Source organism: Hylaeus volcanicus, chromosome 4 (assembly GCF_026283585.1).
Source record: "Hylaeus volcanicus isolate JK05 chromosome 4, UHH_iyHylVolc1.0_haploid, whole genome shotgun sequence".
Taxonomy (NCBI): domain Eukaryota; kingdom Metazoa; phylum Arthropoda; class Insecta; order Hymenoptera; family Colletidae; genus Hylaeus; species Hylaeus volcanicus.
The window spans coordinates 27,691,588-27,715,058 of record NC_071979.1 but is presented as its reverse complement, the minus strand read 5'-3'; the positions used below and the strand labels follow the sequence as shown (position 1 = coordinate 27,715,058).

At 45.7% G+C, this 23,471-nt stretch overlaps 1 protein-coding gene across 1 annotated transcript in view; it reads right to left on the bottom strand.

The window, feature by feature from the left end:
- Positions 1-23,471, bottom strand: part of LOC128874991 (uncharacterized) — a 128,646-nt gene that overhangs the window by 29,997 nt on the left and 75,178 nt on the right. The window contains exons 2-3 of the mRNA XM_054120248.1: positions 9,819-10,024; positions 596-731 (exon numbers count right to left, since the gene is read on the bottom strand). Coding sequence (XP_053976223.1) covers positions 596-731; positions 9,819-10,024 — 342 coding nt within the window. The remainder of the gene's footprint in view (positions 1-595; positions 732-9,818; positions 10,025-23,471) is intronic.

Below are 23,471 nucleotides of genomic sequence, written 5' to 3'. Positions count from 1 at the left end.
CTGACTCCAGTTTTAATCGAAAGCTACGCCACTGGGGTTTTAAAAAATGTTTAAAAATTAAGTTACATTAGTTCAAGAAAAAAAAAAATAATTCAGGTCTGAAAGGGTTAAGAGCCTAACGAACCCCTACACAGTCGAGAGAGGCTCGACAAAAATTTATCGAAATCAGAAAATTTGTGCTGCAAAGGATCAAGAGCAAGATTCAAGTATTTCAACATCAAGATGATGCTTGCCTCTCAAATGCCTGCTTATTCCTTAAACCTCGACTCAGAGGGTGGCTATTAAACTCAGATCACTTGACACCTAGCACTCGTAATAAGTCCTACTCAGAGAATAACCGAACCAGCAATAATTAAAGCGAGGAGGCTCGAGGCCCCCACGCTTGGATTTCTATCCCGGTAACGCCTCTCCGGAAGGATCGCGACGCTTCCGTCGCGTTTCTTCCGGGGAACTCGCGACGATACCTAAATCTGACATGAAAATGGGACGCACGTAGCCGCGCACGTGCACGGCATCACGCCACCGAGCGTCTCAGGGATGAGGAATTTGTCCACTCGGTGAAACTTTTTAATTCTCTCGGTCGCCCAACACTCACCCACGACCTCCATCCTGGCCCTCGCGATCTCCGTGTGGAAGGAGGGAGGTGCGGCCGTCACTTCGCACTTGTACGTCCCCGTCAGGTTCCTGGACACGTCCACGAGCGTCACATCGTTCATGTTCGACTTGGAAACCTGCAACAGAGATGCGATACCATCTTGTATTACGCTTTTACGTTACGTGCTGGACCATATAACGACAGATTACTTTAATAGAAGTTGGACATCAGAAATTTGTATCGTTAGGACGAAGATAAAAATTGCAATATATGTTTCGAGATATCAACTTTGTAAATATGCAGTATATAAAATCGAAAGATTTTTATCATTTTTCCAGAACCAAGAATAGAAGAGACACCGTGTACTTTTAACTCCCTGTTATATTATTTGATTTCAAGGCGAGTGGAACTACGACGAACCCAACGACCTCTAAACGACCTTGGAGCCGAATTGCCGCGCACTCGATGGAAGGACAATCTCCCAAAGGTTGAATAGAATGGAACAGGAAACAATTCACTGCGCCGATAGGGTAAATTAATCGAATTTGGCGAGGAGAGCCGAGGTCGAAGATAGAAGAATACGTTTTACCGGCGCATCCATTCCATGACGGTCGGCAATCGACTCGGAGCGTAACGATATCTCGAAGACGAGGGGAAACTTCTTCGCAGTCCGTGTCTGCCGCTATCAGATTTCAACTGGTTCGATCGCCCTCTAGTAAAAGTGTCTCACACTCCCGTGGAACGTTCGCAAGTGTTTCAAGCATCCCTCTACCCCTCGCAGCCTCCACTTTGCTCCAGCTTCGAATCGAAGCCGTCGTTTCCCGAAGCATCGTAGTTTTCGAATTTCCCACGTTTAACGCACGATCGTCGAAACCGCGAGTCGAAATAAAAGTACCGCACGACCACGGCCGCCAGAGATCGATTCCTCAGGGTTGAACGAGCCGGGAAGAGAAGGGAACCTTTCCTAGGAAAATCCTCCTCGAGAACGTTACGTAAGATGGCGCAGTAAGGTATACACGTACTTGTTACCGAGGAGAATATTCGGTAGACCAGAAGAGGAGAAGACTTCTTCGGGTACATCGGGTTCTTACACTGATTCTGGGACTCCCTGTATGAAACGTATACGTCCTCTTACGAAGAAACTAAAATTATTATACACGGGCCCATAGATGGTTAACGTAATTACAATGTTCATCTTCATTTTTGTATCTCAGTCGGTAAATAAACAACTCTGATTAATAAAACTGCTGAAGGTATATTCCAGATTGAACTACCCCATTCAGAACACGATCACAGTAAAATAAAAATGGTCGAGGCCTGCAGAAGTACCGCTTGTTGCGACTACATATTGTTATAATTTCCCAATGGTTTTGTAAACGGCGCCCCCACCCCCCCTTCCCCCGCCGGGAGCCCGCAGCGTTCGACTTTTGTTTAAATTCCCGCGGCAGACGTATAATTTCCCGAATCCCCGAGCTTCTTTCTTTCGCTTCCAGCTCGATTCCCATCTCGATGCGGCAGCCTCCGTTGAAATTACTTTGTATTCCACGCGACTATCGACCTTCCATCTAACCCTCTCCACGTCTAAATCTCGATCGGACTGTAACACCCTCTCTGCCCGTCTCGCTCCAACCCCTCCAGCACCCCGGGTCGCTGCAATCATTTATATGCATCGCGTCAGGTCCCTCTGCCTGCTTTACAAACTACACCGGATGCGGGGACAAGTCCTTTTCACCGTTTCCTCTGCTCCTGATGGAAGCGCGGCGGTGCACACGATGGAAAGAAATATCGATGAACCACCCCACCTCCGTCCGGACCCTTCTCAGCGAACGCTTCGTTGAGAGGTAAGTCGTGTCCACGTTGAAACCTGAACGAGTGGACAGGTGAACCCTGAGAAGGTCCTTGGGGATCCTCCGGTGGCTCGGCGATGTCGGTCTTCCGAATCTATCCCCTTGATTCGTCCTCTACCCGACCCTCTAATTATTTCAAGCGCCCCAACACAGCCGTGACTGCTTCTCGCCATCCTCCGCGAGTAATCGGTCCGCGCAGCCTCGTAAAATCCTGGCGTCGACCTCCGCCTTCCCTGCTGCTGTTCAAAGTTTCACGCTGCGACAAAAATCCCGGGTGCATCGCCGCGGTCGAGAATAAAGTCTACGGGCAGGCAGCATATCGTGAGCGCCAGTTTGTTCGGGTTCAGTGTCGTGATAACGTGTAATGACCAATAAAACGGGATACAGCTAAGTGGCGATAAAAAGAAGGGGTGAGGGGGGAGGGGGGGGGGAAAGGGGGAGGTGGATTATCGGCTCGGTTACGCGGAGACGTTCGAGTCCAGAAGGGTGGGTTATCGCCGTATTGGAGTCACATAATTCCGCCCCTAACTACGAGCCGCGTCATAGCCGAACGGTCACGCGAATGTCTCCAGCCATTCGGCTATCTACCCTTGTACACTGCACATTCTTCCTGTAAATATTATACGAGGGGTCGTTACTTTTACGCCGCAACACCCCCTCCCTGCTTTCGTTCCCGCGAAATTTGAATCCCGCCGAACGATTTACGAGCGACTCGCCGCGCGCAGCCCAGTTTATATCCGATATTTTTCAACGTCGCTGCAAATTTTGATTATAAACTCGTTTCGCCCTGTTTTCCGACGAATTTATGGACTGCTGAAATTTACAAGGTCGACGATTTTTTTCGGCGGGGGGCTTTTCGATCCTCGTCCGAGGCAGCGAGTCGGAAGCGCCGATTAAATTTTCGAATATTCCGAGCCCGAACGAGCGTCCGTTTCACTCGGGTTTCGAAAAACTGAAAATCGTCGAGGACGAATCTTTATGATGGAGAAACGGAATTTTCGAATGTTCGATGCTGAAATTCGTGAATTCTGTACAAATTTTATGATGCCATACAGCGATGATATCAGAAACTTGTATGCTTTTTTTTGTATATTCTTTTTCTCGTACGTAACGTAATTTTATTTTTAAAGTTAACTTGGACTAAAATTAGTGTATCGAAGAAATAAAAACAGAAATCCCTAATAGTGTATTTTTCGAAGAAAATTGGTCTTTCTATAAAAGGTATAGCGTCGATACTTTCGAAATGTTGATACTTCCGATAGCCTTGCGTTATTTAAAAATCGTTCCCAACGATAACGCGCTTTAAACGAAGCTGAGGCAAGTATTTCATCGAGTACCGGTACAGAAAATAGTACCAGAAGATTGGTTTCCAATCTTGCCGATAAGTTTCCCCTCGAATCAATTATTTCCCGTTTGTTTACGACTGTTCGAGACCGCGACGCGGAAAAACGATCCCCCGCGGCAGGCAAAGTTCCACGGACGGGAAGTTGGGTAAAAATTTTTATCAAAGATCCGCATCCACTACCGCGGCCAGACGCGCGAATGAAAAATCTGTTTTCCACTGTCTCGTGACTGTGGCGGGAAGTTTTGGCCGCTCAGGAATCGATGGGACGGTTTCGAATGGAACGTAGACTCTCGTACGCTGTCGGCATCAATTCCAGGACCCCACCTTTGCCAAACACCAGCCAACCCCGCTATTTATCCAAATACGTCCCCTCAATGTCTTCGAGGATAGTTTAAACCTCAAGGGGACGCTATCGGTCGTCCCCGACCTAGCCGCAACCTTTCTCAACGTCAAAGGTTAGGGATAGGACTCGGCGAATATTTTGCTGGCGCTCCGACAGGAGGAATCGGGTTAATGAGTCCAACAGTAGCTACTGATTAATTATTCGGATAATATTTCGATAGTCAAGTATTCGCATAATAATACTCACGTGCTCGAGTAACATTTGACCATTCGAGTATTCGAATATTTTCCAAGCTATATTCACCGAAAGTTCTATCGCGTCTTTTCTCTACTCGCGTTTATTTACATACCATTGCCTACGTCTTGGTGCGTCTTTTTACAGGCGCTCGTTTTATTTTTATCGCTTCTGGCATTCAGCAAATTCGAGCGAAGAGTTTTCCGTGCCCGTACGATCCCTTTATGATTTTTCCGGCAAATAGAGTTGGAACCGCATCCGTTTAACTGTTTATTGGCACGAAAACAGCTCGATTGGTTTTCACTTCGCGATATTTCGCCCGGGACACCGGGGCCAACGAGGGTTTGCACATTTTTTCGACCGGGACTAGATGATCGAAAAATAGAATCTGAGCGCGCGCTGCTCGATCGACGCTCGTAATTTTCAATATTTCACACTTTCCCTGGCTTTCCCGTAGCCGTGCGTTGCCTATGCCATCGACGGGTCATAAATGAAATTTCCTTTGAATCGATGCAACGCACTTTCAAAAAAATCATTCGATCCACTCGAACGCGCGCGACCATTCGTGCATTTTCCAAAAATTCCTATTCCCACATTCTGTGTATTTTCGATGTCAACATTTAAAATTAGTAAGTTTCATTAACGAAAGGATTGTTAGAAAAAAAGTACATAATATCACGCAAAGGGTTAATTAATTCCCCAAAATTTATCAAATCTATTTATCAAGGCTATTTTCCTAAACAGTCCTAACATTATATCAGAAATATGAAAATTCTCCGCAAAATTGCACCTCACCCCCTCGATTATTCCTCTCGATAACAACTTCACCCTACCCGTTTGTCTAACGTCGCATTCATCGTCGAATAAGAGAAACACCGGGAATGGCGGAACTTCCTCGGATGGGGCTGGCCTGTGTTTCATCCGGTCACTTAAAATTTGATCGCCCCGGACTTCGTTGCCCTGTGATCTCTCCCCCTTTCTATTATCGTCGTCGCGCGTTCGTTCCCAAACTTTGCCCGACCTCTCTCCAGTGATTACCAATACTCCACGTTCTAACGGTACAGCTCCCGAGAGTATATTTTCCACGAGAACGTTAACGAAGTTCCTTTTGAGGTCTCGGATAAAGGGCGCCCGGACAAGGAGAACGTCCAGGGCATCGGAACTTGGTCGTGGGACAATTATTGCCAATACCTTTCCCATGGGAAAGCGCCACGGTATACGGATCGAGTGGACAAGCTCGAGGGGACCTCAAAAATCATCCCTCCTGGGGATAGTGGCGTTTTTGCTTGAAAAGCAAGCGCTCTTCGGGAATTTATTTGACGGAAACGGTATCAGAGATCCATTTGGAATTTTTATTATCGCATTAGGATACTTTTAGAAATCAGAAAATATTTTTCTTAAAGTTTAAAAAATATCAAACCTATTCCTATGCTTTCCTCTCCTTTTCCTTAAACTAATAATAGTGCAAGTTACTTTCGAGTTAATCTGTAACAAACGTCCGATGAAATGGGATTTTTGCAATGGTACAAGGGTTCGTTCATCCCCCTTCAAAAGCGTTGTATCGCGACCGAACGTTCGAACGCGTTTCTAGGTGGCGTAATACCCAGCTTCGGTGGTAATTTCGCTGAAAAGATGAGACCGAAACCCGACGAGAGAAAAAATAGAGAGAGCGAGGAAAGAAGTTGTCGGGCGATGTCTCCTCGGGCGTCTTTCGGCCGCATCAGGCAGGATTTCACGAACGACTATCCCCCGGCTCGAGAGGTCGCGAAACGTAATAATAAGAAAGCTTAGCTCCCGTAACTCTTGGGAAATTTTCGAGGCGCTCCGGGGAAAGGCGAACCACTTATTTACGGTGCTGATCAAGCTACCGGAGTCACTTCGAGGCCAAGCAGCTCCGGTGGTTCCATCTACTCGCCACTTTCGCGATTTTTTCCCCTTTTCACGACGTGTCCGGATGCCTGTGATAATCACCGCTGAACTCATCCTTCTGCTTGCGTGTAAGCTCGTTTATCGGTGATAACAATTCTCGTTATCATTACAGTAATAGTAATCTCTTGTTATTTTTCTTTCTTCTAAAGTTGGGATACAGCAGACATTTTCTTGTTTAATCACCCACGGCCCATTTCTACCATTAATATTTTTATGACTCGGTGATTTTACTCGTTATGTGAACGGAAATCGAGATAATTATGAATATTAAAAATACTTCAGAAAAAGAAACGATTGATTAGTCGATTTTATACACCCCTTAAGTGCAACGACAGAATTAAGAATTGCAAAGGTGAAGACGAGAGAATAAATGAATAGAAAGTATAACGAGTACGAAAGGAATGCAGCGAGGAACGTAATTAGTTCAATGAACCGCGTAGAACGAGAAATTTTGCAGCGGGAAACCAAGATAGAATTAATTAGTTACGAGTTCGTCGCGGGAGTGATGTTACGGAGATACTTTCAACCAAAATATTACGAAAAATATCGCTCAAATAAGCAACGTTTACTTTGAAATCTATACTCCAAACATTTAGAGTTTATTTTGGAATACGAGTTCCAGGCGGGAGTAGTTTATATTTAAAAATATTGTCCAAACAGGCACAGTATATTTAAAAAAAAAAAAAAGGATGCATACACATCGCCAACGTGGGCAGTTTAGTTTGAAAAATATTGCACAAACAAACGCAGTTTATCTTTTGAAAAATGTAATTTTATAGCGACCACGATAAAAATATTATTCCAACGAGCATAGTTTACTTGGAAGTGCAGAATCTGTATGAACAGAATTCAGTTTAACTAAATTCGGTGTTTAATTGCAATGGCGGGTATACGTAATTAATAAAGAGGTAATTGTGGTTAGAAAACACATGTGCTTGGAGCTTGGCAAGCGTTGGCGTACAATCGCCAAGGCAACCGGAGGCACGTGTGCTCGAATCTTGACGTACGATATCCAAGGCACGCAAAGGTACCGTTCTCCAATCACTAACCTCCGCAACACTAAATAAAAAATTGTATAACGTTAGCTGTTGAGTCCGAACTACTAATCTCAGGCGTACAACAACCATAAAACCTCGGAGTAATGCTTCCCAAGCTTCCGCGAATCCCGAAACTCCTCCCAGGAGTCTCGGGACTCGCTACAAAATGGTTGAGAAGGATCGTCCATCAGGGTCGCCGCAATAAATCAGCCGGTCGACGACTTCAAAAATCGCGGCGGCTTGCTCTCACGGTAAATATTTAAAGAGGGTGGCGCGGAACGAAAGAAACGCGGCGGAGAGAGGGATGATGGTGTGCAGCGCCCCTGGGGGTGGCGTACAGGGGAGGAATCGATGCGGGTAAAACACGGGACTCGCTTGACCCAGGTTCAAATCCACTCGAACGGAATTCCAAAGGGTCGTGTCGCGGTCGTAGCACACGCCATAAATCAGCCCTATCGATTTCTTTCGGCTGGTCCACGTACACGTTTTACCTTCGCACTTACGTTGCGGAAGAGCGCTCGTCCCCAGAGCCAGAACGTTGGAGGGGGATCACCGCCCCCCCCTAAAAAGTTTCACCCCAGCGGCGCGCGACGAGCCTCGAAGACTCTTATCGAAGTCCACTCTTTGCCAGGGCAAAACACACCGTGTACCACCTAACTTTATCACCAGAGGTGTCCCCCTCGGTTCTGCCACTTTCAAAAGTACCTCGATAATAACATTTCATAGGGACGGAAGCAGGGTCAGGATATTTTACAATTTATAGTTAAGGATGGAGGACAGAACCTTTGATCGAACGGTTCAAACAACATACATCCAAACTTTTAGGGAGCCACTTTAGAATTTTCGCTAATTATTCGTTCAATTTTCATTCGATTTTCATTCAGTTTCGACCTCCCAGCGAATCGGAATGGAAAGCTTCGAGCAAGCTTGCTTTTCTAAAAATGTTTCCACCCCATTCCTCCGGTATAATCTCTAACAGAGTCGGCCTGCTATCGTGTTGTTACAGTGTATTACGTCAAAAAAAGGTTGAAAAAAAATTTGAAAAATGTACGTATTTCACGGTGAACAGACCGTGCACCGTCAGCTGGAAAAAAAGGCGTATCCCCGACTCGCGAGGCGGAAAAATCGGGACGCCACTCGGTCTTATCTCGTCTCGCTTTCGAAACAGAGACCCCGGTCTGATAAATGGCCGTCGCGACGCGTCCTTGTATCGTCTCGTTGCAAGAAAACGTTCGCGTTTTTCCGTGACACTAGCACGCGAGAATAACGTCGCCCTGCGCGAATCTGAACGGTGACGATCGGGAATTATCGTTCTGAATTTTTTTTCTCTCTCTCTCTCTCTCCGCGTTAGACGAGGATCGCGGGGAATTTTTGCGGAATTCTGCGATCGAGATATCGCATTAACGCCGCGACCACTGTTGATATTTCCGCGAATTTTCGGCGTGCTCGACGCGTAACAACCATGTAAAACGCAACGTAATCCCGGAATTTTTGCAATGCTCTACGAATTTTTAACGAATTTACGAGTTCAATCGCGGGGGCGCAGTGGAATCGGGTGCGTAACGCCGAGCGTTGCATTCCATTCTACGTGAAAAAGGATGCGCCCGATGTGTGTGAACTATGCGATGTTTGTGTTATGAAGTATGCGACGGGGGTTCCCTATGCGCATCGTGACTCGATTGATATTTTGCTCCGGTTGAGAACTTGTTTTAAAGGTTGTTTATTCTTGTAGTGTGCGGAATGTCGATGATGTAAAAACGTTGACAGTCAAGGGCTGATGTATTACAGAGCGTTGGAAAATATCTAGGCCGATGGTAATTAGATCTTTCAACCCTCGAACCTTCTCAAAAGCAGACGGACTCGTTTCACGAACGCTCGGGCACCGAATTCAGCGAACGACTCGCGAACTTAATAAGATTTGCGTTATAAACTGTTATTGAAGCGCTCATTAAGAGGGCCGAAGTTTAATTGCGCGCATTAATTGAGGAATCAGGCGCAACAAGCCCCGTTTTCGGCCGACCCCGACGAAGATGCTATATTCCCAACGTAATTAACTACGTTTCGCATTAACCGGAGGGGCTTCGAGCGCGCTGCGAGATCATTATTGTGCGACCTATTCGATTTTACAATAATCGAATTCGACGATAATTCGCATTTCAAACTCGTTGCGCGATTGCGACGATGGAAACATGGCTGTACATACGAATAGTCTACTATTAATTGTTTATATTAAATTGTTTTACCAGAGTCTTGTCGAACGCGTATCAAATTAAAAAGTTACTGTCACTTTTCTGGGATATCTATTATTATTTTTGTTGGACCCACGCGGATCCGTGCAAGACTGACCGTGTGGGCTCCTCCGGGGCTGTAAAATTCTCAGACTCAACGGTCGAAAAGTTACAGTATCGGCAATTCGAGATCGCGGCACGGGACTAAGGACCAAAGGGTCGTAAAGTTCGTTATTGGCCGACTCGATGGATGTACTCACGTTCACGTTTATTCCGTCCACATCGAATGCACTGTACGGGGGTTTCTGTTCGGAAACGTATCGATAGAACTCTGTTGCTTCGAGCAACCATTGTATCCTGTACAATGGAAAGCCTTCCAGATCGTAATGGCAAGACAGTGTCACTGTGTCACCTGATCGCACCACCGCTGGCACGTTGATTGTCAAATCCTTCAACCCTGTCGCACCTGAAAACAAAAAAACAACCATATCGTTAGATTACATAGACAATAGACAAACTAAAGACGCATAGGTGTCGCGAATACCGTTCGGTACGCTATACTAATGAATTATTACGGAATCTTTTCTATTTATCGTTTTTGTTTTTGTTTTTGTTCATTGTTCCATGTGAACGAAAATTTCAAAATGGAATTAAAATATGACGAAAAATGAAACGAATGGAGCCCCCGATCGATAAAATCTAACATCGCGGTTAGTTGCATTACCGCTTTAATTGGTAATCTTTCGGGTCGGCGCCGATTCACGAAACGCGGAGCGTTGTAATGATGTTTCTTTTTTTTTTTTTTTTTTTGGCATTCCCGTACTCGACCGCCATTTGCAGCAGAAATAACGAGCGCAGGAATTGTTGCTATTTTCCTTTTGTTTCTAAATCGCGAAGATTCTCGAATTCCATTTCGCGTTTTGCAAAAGCACGTTCGCTCCAAACGAAATCCACAATATTTACTGGGTAAACGGATCCCCGAGTTTCGCGAAAACGCTGAGGGTTTTTTTTTCATGGGAGAACTCGTACGCGCCGAACACATTTAGGAAGCCGTTTTCGAGTCGAATCGAGTTTCTCGGCTGATTGATCGAGAATTCAATCGAAATTTGGTTTACTTACAAGTAGTAGAAAGAGTGAATTTCTCGACGAAAAATCAGAAGCGAGGATTCGAATTACCGTTCGCGTTTTTATTAGACTCCTTATTGGTAGGATCTCTCCTCTTTATTGCGCCATCAGGGTCGGTGTATTTATGGTTCTAATTAGATATTCCGGTCGAAGAAGATGCCAGAATATACGACAATTAAGGCCCGTTTCCAGCGCTAATCTAATCGCGCGAGTAAAGTCCATTTGGACCGCCAAGTATCCCTTTAGAGGGATAAGCCACCCTTGGGGTATTACAGCCGGCCTGGAAAACGTCTAATCTTGACGCTCCGCAGTTTCCGCGTTTACGCTCGTCCTGTGCGCTCGCGTGCACCGCGCAGTGTCTCTCAGGTCTCGTCTCCTTTATGGACAATGTTTGCGGAATCGTGTCGCAGCCGAAAGATAACCGAGATTACCAAACGTGACTCGGGGAACTTTTACCTTCCGTGCACTATTTGGTAAACACTCGGAAAATGTGTGCCCTCCAATGATAACACTCGGTCGAGTCACAAGCGATCGCTGTTTTCTTATAACAATTTTGTTGTGCTCAAAACATCAATGAAGAATTTAATCTGAAAAGTATACATCAATTCCTCCCTGAACAAACAAAAATGATAAATGTAGAATATTATTTCTGCATTTTTGACAAGTGTAAATGCAGCAAAAAATTTACGAGAACGATGACGAATGCATGAACGTATAAAACATGCAAAATAGAATTCAGGTTACATTTGGAAAACAAAACATATTCCAACAATACGAATTCGTATAAACATCCATTCCACTTACAAGCAAATCCTATCGTGTCTAGAACGAGCCACCCTTAAAATTCATTTTACAACACGAATAAACTCGTATAATCCGCTTTCTGGTTTTCTGCATTTTCCGAACGCACACGAGAAAGAGAGTTTCCCGAATGAAATATTTTAACGCTACATTGCGTCGCCCTCCCTTACATCTGGATTTCTTCAGTGGATGCTTTCTCGCGTGATTTTATTGAAACGCAGTCCTGTTTGGCCCCGCCATTTCTCCGAAGGTTTTATTCAGTTTTCGGGGAAGAGTGGATGTCTAGTCGAACAGATGCACCGTAATGCGATGCATTCTTCATACTGCCTTTCCGCGTTCACTCCTTCCCCTAATTTCGCCACTCGTCGACGAGAGAAAACACGACAGGCCGGAGAACAGTTTCCTTGCGAGAGACGCGCAATAAAAATGCAACGCTATAAACTCGTGCAGGAATATCTATTCCAACATGGCGAAGCCATGTCGTCTATGCGAACTCGTAGGAATTAGTTATTTGTAGTTTTAATGTTAAAGGTTTTATTGGAGTAAGTTATTGTTTATATATTTTACACATTTACGCATTCGTCCTCGTTCTTATAAATTTGTCTGTATTACTTGTCAGAAATGTAGAAATATAGAAATTAAAATGATATAAATGTAAAAAGGTTGAGGATAGCATATAATTTTTATACATTTATGATACAAGCTAATAGGCTGTGCAAACACCAACTCAAAGAGACCACAGAAGGAATAAAAATCGATAGACGTTTTCGTCTCTGAAAAGTGAACAGAAAATGGCCGCCATTTACAGCGTCCTATACGATTCACTGGTAACGACGTTGGCGAGTACACGTCAGACAGCTCGCCGCGGAGAGTTTACGCACTTTCATAATTAACAAATTGAGACTGCATTAGGGGGAATTGAAGTTGGCTAGGAAATCACACGGTCTAAGTAAGAAGGGGCTAATAAGCTCCGAGAGGAAAATCTGTCGCGGCGAGGGGTTGAGTACCAGAGTCATGTTTCAAGCGACCGTTTCATCTAATCCCATTTAGCAAACATTCTGCTGCAGCTGTGTACCGATTCAGATCTTTAATCGCGAACGGTGACATTCATCTTCCGACGTGTTTCAACGAAATTCCAAACCGTGGAAACTTCGCGTCGGTATCTGGCTGCGCTTCCAGGGGACGCGAAACTTTCGTTAATTTTCAGAAAGTGTCTCGAGATTTCGGCGAAAACACGGAACCAAGTTTTGAGAATATTTCTGAGGTCCGGCGGCAAGTATTCGGCGTCGAAGGTAAGTTTTAATGCGACTGTTTATCGTCGGTGAATGCAAGGATGCGCGGTCGACTCGTTACGGTCGTTCCGCGCAGAAAGGATTCGCGCGCGAATCGATTTCTTCTGCGATAATTTCCATGGAATGCCAAAGAAAAATTTGTTTCCAAGACCGGCTTGCACATCCGATAGTTCCTAAGGTAGTATCGGATGGCTGAAACTTTGGAGGGTAGCTGCACTCCTTAAACTTGAGTTACAAGGGTTGACCTAAGTCTGCTAGGGGCTACGAACTGACATCTACTTGCGTGAGATATTTCAACGGGATTGATTTGCTTAGACCTCGAGTATTATGAGAAATCGATTTTTCAACGGCCCCGATAAATTTTGTCTCAACCGGTTTAATCGCTGGAGAAACTTGAGCTGGGCTAATCCCCAGATTCTTCGCGACGAAACAGTCGTGTCAGTTGGTTGGATTCGAGCCTCGAATGGGAGTTAGTTCGGTTCGATTATTCCCGAAAGTTCGTTCTACCTCGATGAACTCGAATCGAACGACCAAAATTCCCCGGTTAATTGCCGTTTTTCGACCGTGCGAACCGTTTTCACGCTGGCGGCACGAAGTGGCGCGCTCCGAAAGAAAAACAAACGTTCCATCGGGTCCGATTGCAAGATAACGCGTTCTATTGGTCGTTATTCTGATCGCTGGCGAAACTTTCGTTCGCGTGTACACGCGGCACCTGGAATAAACTTGAATCGAAACACGGTAAAACACCGATGACGACTTGTCCAAGTTGGAGAAATGGTTATTTATAGAAATTGAAGCTATTTTTACTTGTACTTTGACGAGGGGCTTCAATTTTAATATTTAAATATTATAATTTCAATCGTGATGTTGCTATTTTTACAAATAACTTCGAATCGATATTCTTATTTTCATAAGTAACTTCGAGTTGAGATTCTCTACGAAAATATAAAGATTGAAATCGCTTATGAAAGTCTGGCCTTATAAATATTAAAATCGAGTCTTTTACAAAAAGATAAAGTTGAATCTGTAGCTAAAATTAGTTGCCAGCCATTTTATTCCCTCGAAATCCAATCGAATGGTTTCCTCCATCGAGAATTCCACCCGAATCTGCAACCACAGACACAGGTATTTTTAATCGGCCCGAGCGGACGATCAAAAACCGTCGGCGATGCAGTTACGAAAAAGTTTCAAACGCGTTTCTCGCTCCCAACGACTAATTGCCACCATCCCGCTCTAAAATCGCGCAAATCGACCGCAGAATTTTGATTTTCGACCGATTATCGCCGCAACCGAAAACCTCCGCACGGAAAATCCCACTTCCAACGGGGCCGAAATTTTCCAGACTCGCGGGGAATCCGTTGATCGCTCCGGCCTCTGAATGCCGATTCGTCGTTAAAACTACGGTCCGCGCGTTCGTTTAACCAGGAAAACGGGACAACGAGCCAGTCAAACGTGTTTTCAATTCGAAATAAATATCTCAATGGCTTTATAGTTCATTATGAAGGTGCTGGGAATCCATTTACGTTGAAACCTCGATTCGAAACATCAATCGCCGAGTTGCGGATGCCCGTTTAATCCGAGTGTCCGTAAAATGGCGCTTATGTGAGATCAAAGGTCCTTTGAATAACGAATTGTACGGGGTATTTCAGTGGAAACGTTCCTCTCGATTATCTCGTGAACTATTAATCAGAAATTTATTTCTGATACTCGTTCGTATGACATTTGTACCTTTTTTTTTTTTCAATTTTATGGATAAATATAACACGCGTTTCCCTACTTTTTAAATTCTATTAATATCTGAATAAATATCCTTTCGTTTCAATAAAAACTCTTTTTCTCTGATATAGTAATATCGTCCCCTTTTTTAGATAAATATTTCTCTCCACCTTTATGTTTAATGTTGTAATTCCTTGCCCTTCCTCGTGATTAGTTAAGTGTTGTAATAGTTTGAAACGATTCGTCCCCGATAATTGAAGGGAACGAAGTTTGAAACCGGGTCCAATTTATGCGGCCTTTAATGCGGCAAACGTAATTTTTGCAAAGTTTCGTGGGTCGTACGCGGAAGCGTAATTAACACAATCCAGAAATTTGCGAAGCTTCCTTGCACCCCGTGAACATATAGTCCAATCAACTCGGTAGACAATTTACGGGGAGCCTCGTGTAAAATTACACGAAGCATAGTCGTTCGATTCCGAGTAATGTAATATCCGCGAAGTTTATCGTGGCGCTGGCTCGGTGTGAAGTCTGATTTTCAAGCTGTTATTCAACTTTCGTCGATGTAGTTGTGTTGCTAAACTTGACAATTCTGGTATATTCTGTAAGGTTAGATTCTGTAACGCAAGATCTTCAATCGATTGCAAATTTATTTTGGATTATATCGATACGTAATATATTTATTAATTATTCCATTGTTAATTGTTAATGACTTGTTCTCATTTAGCAGAGGGTTGCTCCAAAAGCATGATCATTTCGTAGCTACAGGCAGAATTATTCATAAATTAATCCAAAAGCATTCGCCATCAATTTATAAACACTAGTTCACGAGTCTAAAATTGAAATCCGCTCGCATTCATTGTTAAAATTCCCAATTTCCAGCTAATTCGACGGTTCGAATTCTGTGAATGTATTTTTACCGAGGCCAGGTGTCCCCAGGATCAAATTCTCCGATGAAAGCTAATTAGCGCCCGAACGCGAACTGGAACCGCGGTGAAAAGTCATCGTCATTAATTATTTGGCAAAAGAGAAGTTAACGCCGACGATCGCGGTCGAGCTTTCATATTCTCGCCACATAAATCGCGCATTAATCATTCGTTGCACAAATTACAACTATGTTCATTATGCGCACTGTATAAACATTGCATAAAATTACCTGGTCGCCGCGTAAAACGTGTTAGCGCGTGCGACCATTGGCGCGTAATCAAACAAATGGCGCAGCAGCGATGGAAGGACGCCCTAAACGCGATATAATTACGTTCGGTCGCGATATCCATTTCGAGTCGACCGATCATTAACACATAATCACGGGCATTAGCTCAACCGCTTCGATGCATAAGCGAATTTTATCGTCTGCAGCCTCGGGCCACGCGAACAATCACGATCGCGAAACCTGGCAGGGGCTCGAGGTGTGAAAGATTAAACAACCGCCGGAGTGTTCTTGATTAAACCAACGCGTTGGCGGTTGTGGTTCGATTAAACATTCGCTCGGTAATTGATCGGATTCGCCCGCGAAGGAGTGAGGAAAAAGGGACGACAATGAAGCGTCGATAGAACGAGTGTACCATAAGTGATCGAGACTGTTGCTTAGAAAACGAAACAGATTCAACTACCGAGGCATAGAGAAAAAAGAAATATCAACGACACAACACTCGTTAGTAAGAGATATTTAACACTATCGAGCCAATATTTCAAGCAACAGGGCTAAACAGGGTAAAGGCGCTTCTTGATCTAAAGATCGATTCGCAAACACGTTCGATAAAAGAATGAATTTTGCCCTCAGCCAATCGACGACTCGCTTATGGTTTGAAAAATAGACGATGTACAAAATGAAAAATTCTTATCAATTCCCGTAATCCTCTCATCTCCCTCGAAATATTTCCTTCCAAAGGACGTCGTCGACTTTCCTCCTTCTCGCGCGCGGAAGTCGAATCAAGAGAACGTCCTCGAGGTCTGGAATGGCAGAAAGTCGTTGGGAGAGCTCAGCCGTGAACTTTACGCGGTAATCCCCGGCACCTGCGACAGTTTTGGGCCAAACAGCGTCCCTTTGGCTCGCGGCTTAGCTCGCGCTACAAATTTCTGCTCGAACGCCGATTGGGGAGGTCCTTAAGGCGCGTTACACGCGATACCGCCGGTTACACGATCGGTTCCGACCTGGTAATTTCGGAGTTTACATCCCCCCGCCCTTATCGCGAATCCTCTACTCGAGCCTCGAGTGCCACTGATACACGCTCGACACTTCCTGCTCGCGATACTCGAGGTAGGGAATTTTAGTTAAAATTGTCATTGCTTGACTGTCAATTTCTGCATCCAGTGGAAGAAGAGGTTTCCTTTAATTGAAATTTGTGTTTCGAACATTTTCACCTGCGACATCCGACAGATGAAATTCACCTGAAACTGAAGAGCGTTCGATTCTTCTTGTAGCCGTGGCACGCGCAGAGAGATACGCTCCGTCTTTAGCAAGATGGATTCCCCTCTCCGTCATTGGGTAGGAATTCGGTGGCCATTCGTTTTCCCCGTTGGACGAAATCCCTCGTGGGGGTTGGAAAGTTTTCCTTCGTAAAAAATTATTCCCCGTCCGTCTCGGAGGGATTTTTCTTCGCGAACTTATTGCCGTGAACGGAATGCCCCTGAAATTCATTAAACTCTTACGTCGTCTGAAAAGGGGAACGGGTCCCGAATGGAAATGTCTCCCTTTGTCGGTGAACCGGACTTATCATCGCGGAAGGCTCATCTAAAAGTCATTCGATTCCTTTGAGGGGGTGGATATCGCCGCCCTTTGCCGCGCGGGAATATTAAATCGACGCGGCCAATTTGCCATCGTAACGGAACCTAACCAAATCCTTTCTGTTCCCGCTTCCGCGTTCCGTAGCTTCTGTTCGCTCTTTGTCCCGAGTTAACGGGTATATAGGTACTCCTAGAAAAATATGTCGAACACGTGGAAGTATTCTACGCGAAAAACCAGATCGAAAACGTGGAATGGAGTTATTTCACCCGTGGCTCCGTTTTCGAGGAAATCAACGTCGAAGATGCGCGAGTACTCGTTCGAGGCACGGGCTCGCGCTTCAATCTCGATTTGGTCGAAAACGAGACCTCGTACGCCGAAACGTTACTCCGCCTTTTCGATTTACTTTTTCACGGGGTAACACGCCGCGTCGTTACGTCGCGCTCTGAATTTTTCTACGGCCCCGCTGTTATACTTTTATCGCGTCGCCTTTAAAACGTTATAAAAGGCTCGCGCGCGCTTATGGCCGCGTTCCCGATGGATCGTCGTTCGAGTGGGTCTTAATTTTTCGTTGCCGGAACTTCCGACTGTCTTAACGCTGTCGTTTCGCGGAGGCGACGCAGAAAATAATCGCTGCTTTTACGACGCAACCCCCCGGGGACGACTTTCTTTTACATCTTCGCGACGCTGCCATTGTTCCACGGCCGGTCGCTTAAAACGCCATTGTCTTCGACTGCCGCGAACTGATTTATTCCGCCGGCGGGGACGTAAAAACGAAATAAAAAAAGTACGAGCATCCTTTGGCGCGGTTCCGTCGTAATGGTTCATCGTTACGACGGTTCTGGCTCGGAGGGAGATGAACCGATTGGACGGCTGCAGACGTTTGTCGCTGATTCGCGATATTAAGGCCCTCCTCCTCCGCACCTAAACGACGAAGAAAAGTCTCCGGGAGCAATTCCCATGACCAATCGCAACCCGAGAGACAACTTGGAGATCGTGTTTGTAGAGATGGACGGATGATGTTATCGGAGACTCTGGCGGACTTCGTTTTGAAGCAGGAATTTTGGTACCACTGGGCTGTTGTAATCCAAGGTTGAAATTAATGCAGGACTACGTTAGGAAATCGATGTAACTCCATGTTTCGTCAATAACGACGCAAGTAATCAGAAATTTTGCATCTGCTGCAGATGAATCGTTTCGAGCCCGAGCACATCAGGCCGATACTCGAATCGTTTGTTTCGCAATTTGAAAGCAATCTCGGAATAAGACGGATAGCGTCCCGCGGGATGAAAATAATCGCAAGAGAGATAATAAGAAGCACGCGGTTTGGACGAAGAAGTAGGCGGCCGAAATTGAGCCGCAAATTGTTCATTAAGATGTCGGTGGACGCGAGAGCACAGAGGGAAATTGGATTCGGCAGGGACCCTCGCGGGAGTACGCAGGCAAAGTGCTTGGGATTTAATCTAGAATCTCTGTCGACGCAGCGTGGCCCCAGAAAACAAGGGAACCGGAAGCCACTGGAAGAAACTTTTCTCGTTAGAGGACAGTCCCTTTTCCGTGGCTGCCTTGGTCCTCGGGGGTCCGTTGCGGCATCCAGCTCGATTATCCTTCTTTAAATGCATACCGACGGAACCGATCAGAATAAACCAAGGAAAGAGGGAATTAATCCGAGTTTGGCTGTACAGACTTGCTAATTTATGTTAAAACGGGAACCGTGGACTCGCTGGGGGCTCCACCGCGATTCGAACAGACATATTTCGTTGCTATCCGGACCTCTACAGATCTCTGTGACATTTTCTCTTCGCCGATAACCAACACGCTTCTTTAAACAGTACGCGAGCAAAGCCATCTATGAGATTGTTCGTTATAAATGAAATCGCCCACAAGATGGAGAAAGATCGTTGAACAAAATGGACGATGCGTTACACAGTAAATGTATTTCCTCGTCTAGGAAAAATCACTGTTTATTTATCCGTTAAAATCCAAAGTTCCACGACTTCGTATAAAATTACAGGGATCCTAAGCCCCAATATTACGCTCCCAAGATTTCCACGAAAATGCGAAAAGACGCAACACGGTGTTAACGAATAACCGTCGCGAAATCGTAGGAGCCAGAACGCCGTGAAAACAGTTTTCCAACTATCAGGATTATTAACCGTTATGTGATTTGACGGAACGGAAACATCCCGAACAAAGTTACCGTAAACGTGTCTGAACGCAGTCATCCTCGGGCGCAACGCGCGGAAACGTATCCAAGGTAGTCGTACGAGTAATTAGAAACGCGCAATTAAGGCACACTCAAAGCGGTATCGCGCTGTTACGGCGACGAAATTCCCAGCGAGAGATTATCTAGCTGGAGCCTGGGAAGAACGAGCCAGGAAGAGCGCGGAAAGTGCAGCTGATCGTTCTCCTCCAAGATATATTTAGCGACGCAACCATTGTACACGCGTAACTCGGGGAAAAATGTTTCTGAGAGCTTCTCGTTGAAGGACGTCTCACTCAAAGTCCGAGAAAATTTAGTTTCGAGCGTGCCGCATGCTGGGCCAATCGATTCGCGGCGGATGAGACTCGTCAGATAAAAGATTCTAGGATTTTGGAATTCTGCGACGTTCGGCGCAATCCATGTATCGATAATAACACTCTACAACCATTAAAAGTGAACTCAAACGTGGTTATTGCGATAATTAATTGATTCGCAGACACATAAATAGCTAAGAAATAATTTTGTTCCCTCGAGATAAACTAAGATCCATGAATTAAGGGGTTAAGATATTCTTGGAAATTTCGAAGGATGGTTAAGAGACGACCAAGGCGAGATGCATCGTCCTAAGAGTAACGCGAGGACTCGCGATTATTTTCTCCGTATCTCGCGGAATGTGGCTGGTTACGATAAGGAATGATAAAAGCAGGCTGAGATACGCTGAGGGATGATCTAGCGGAGAGCGTACCTACACGGAACGACTTAATGGCGTCGTGGAGGAACGTGGAAATCGCTGGAACACTTTGACCATTAACATTTCCTCGTACGCGAAGATAACGCGCATAATTGCAGCTTCGATTTCCGTTTTTACGCCTCGAAGGACTGTTTTCGCTCGATGGCTCTCTAAAACTTCACTTTCGCAATATTAACTAACGTTAAGACATTTAATAAAACGTGATTTTAATTCGAAACAAAAGTCGCTAAATAATCCTACACGCGTTCGATTTATACGTCGTATTTCCACTTGAATCGTACACCTAAACTCGTTCGATCAATCGCTGCGTCGTTGGACGATACGGAGGGAAGTCAAGGTAAACTTCCAATCGTCGACTTCGCAGTTCATCGGCCTGGCCACGCGTCCCAGCCATTTACGGAGGAACCGGGGAGGCCACTTTTTAGCCAGAGTGCCAGCGCTCAAAACGTCACGGAGAAGATCACGTCCCGATTCGATCCAGTCTCGACTGATTAGCTCTTTTTTTCTGCGACCCTCGTTTCTCTCGCTTCGAACGAATCTTTCTTCCCGGCTGCCTATTACCTCGAGCGGCGACGAGTCGATGGTCCATTAAAATATTTCAAGCTTCGTTGTGCGAGGATCGATAGCGACCAATTTGTATCGCGCCGAACGCTGCAATTTTAAAGAATTGTCGGATAAAGAGCTTGGTGGGGGCTGGGATTATTTAAGGAAAAATTCTTTGAATTAAATTGGATTCGATTGGATTCGTTGCTCGACGATCACTGGCGCGACCTCGACTGACCTTAAGTTACCTTGGACTCTCGTCGACTCCTAGAGTAGAAGAATTGTTCGCGATATTTCTCTCGAAATCGAGATATTCGCTGGACCATTGGTGTCACGGTGTCCGAGGAAGCCACTTTAAAAGCCACGGGATCTCGCCGACACCCAATCAGTTCTCCCAGCCTCTTTGTCGAAGTAATCCTCTGGAGTCGACAGAAAGGGGGTTTCGGTCGCTTATAACCCCGCCGATGGCGTTCTTACAATGGCATTTGCAAGAAATGGCGCATGTCCATCTGCCAATACCAAGTATCCCGAGCGTTACATCGTTGTCGGTCGATTGCAGGCGCAATATCGATTGTGAGAGGGCAAGAAGCCGTGACAGGAGTGCCTAACCCTCCAGGACGAACGGATAGAAGGCTTATCAGCGATCGTGACTCCTCCGAGGATCACCGTCCCTCTATTTCCTCTTTTGCCAGGCCTCGGAATCCTACCCCGTTAATATCCAGTCGGGACTGGTTTGAATGACACGCGCGGAAGTTTGAATAGACGTTCAATTTGCGAGGAAAACGCCTGGCAGTCTTGTTCCCGTGGTATACGCGGTGTTTCGATCGGACGAGACCAATGTTCTACGACATCGTCGAAGGAAGTTTAGATAAATTAAATTCAATTGTATAATTGAAACTGAGTAGGGATACTAACATTTTAAAGTTGAAGAAGTAACGACATTAGTTGACCTCGGTTAAAAGGAAATCTTGATTGGTAGGACTGAATTCGTATCGATGGGATATTTGCACGCAGTGCAGGATCGGAAGAGGTTTCAGAAGATTCCGTCAAAGCGAACCTAGTCAATCTTGTATAAATCATCCAAGAACCCCTGAAGAATGACTAACACCTCTCGGTCCTTCTTCCCTTGCCAGCTGCAGCTATCAAGGTGGACTCTTCAGACCCTCGTCATCCACTTACCCGAAATCCCAAGAAGCACTCGAAGCGCCACGCAATCCCCTCGTATCCCGGAGTTTTAAGTTGCCCGCGTATCCGAAACACCCAGTACATGGGCTGGCAGGGTTCCAGACTTTCCTCTTAACCTGATTAAACGACGTTTATTGTCGCTGCGAATGAGACGGCGGGGTAGACTGTATCAGAAGAGAAACAAGGGAGGCGACGCCGGGATGCTCGTCGAGAGGGATGCGCCGGCGAAGGGATGAAACGGTGAGCCAGCGAGGGTGGCGCGGCTATCGACACGAGAGAAACAGGCGGTTAGAAAAGCCTCGGGATGGAAAGAGCGAGCGACCGATGAAAGTTTGCCCCGTTGGATAGCGGGCTGACACGGACAGCCTCCGTCGAGACGATCTCAGGATTCCCCGGATGAAAACTGTCGGCTGGAACGGTTCTGTTGACTTTGCGGACCCCAGACATCGCCGTTCGATGCCCCCGTTAATCTTGTTTCGCTCGGAGATCGCCCGATGGAATCGTTGCCACCGTTTGATTCATCGTCCAGGAGATAAATTCTCTAGCTTTCTCTCTCTCACGGAGTTTCTTATTTGCGCGCGATGAGACGGCCTGGAAACGCGGTTATTTACAGCAACGATGTCGCACGAATGTCTGGTAATATCCTCGGGGGAGGACGTTCCATTGAGGAAGAAGGTTTCTTCGATCATTCGCTCGTTAGGAATGGCTCACTGTTGCCGGATCAAGTGAATGATTTATATCTTTTTTTTTATCGATCACAGCTAGTCCTGTTATAGGACCATGTGGATTCTGAATATTTGTAAGACGAGTACATTTATATCTAACTTACATTATTGGAGTCTACATATGAGGATACATATAAATAAATATATATATGGTATATTCTGTTTCTGTAATTTCGCTGGGAGAAACACTGCTAACAGATATTTTTCTGAACTTCAGTCTGTGTGCAAACAGGGGATCCCTGTTTCCGAACCATCCATTTAATCCTACCGCCGTTTCGTGACGCACGACATCGAAACAAATTTCTGCAAACGAGCACACGCACCCTGTACGCGTTCCTATTATTCCAAGGATTCTAGGTCACACAGCTATTGCACACGCACAAGACTAACTTCGTCTCCTCCATTGTACTCGTCTTATCGTCGATGCCTCTGGCAGAGCTTTGTTTCTGAGTGGAGTAAACCCTCGTGCCCCATTCGCGCACGTCGCTGGCAGTCGCGGGGGTGGCTTTTCATGCCAGTCGGTACTCTTTCTCTCTCTCTGCAGGGTCTAATTTGGTGGCCGCAGACGCGAAACGTTGGTCAGCCGTGGCTGACGTCCGATGTCAACTTCGTGCATCGCTTAACACCGTTGATCGCCTCGTCACCCAGATCCGGGTTATGTTTGCGTGGAAACCTGTGTCAACCGACCGTGGACGACGCGTTTCTTCGTTCAGTTATCCAAGGTAAAATTTACATTTCGAAATCGATCGTTCCTGGAGATCGTTCCGAGAGACCGAGACCGAGAGACCGAGACCGAGAGACCGAGACCGAGAGACCGAGACCGAGAGACCGAGACCGAGAGACCGAGACC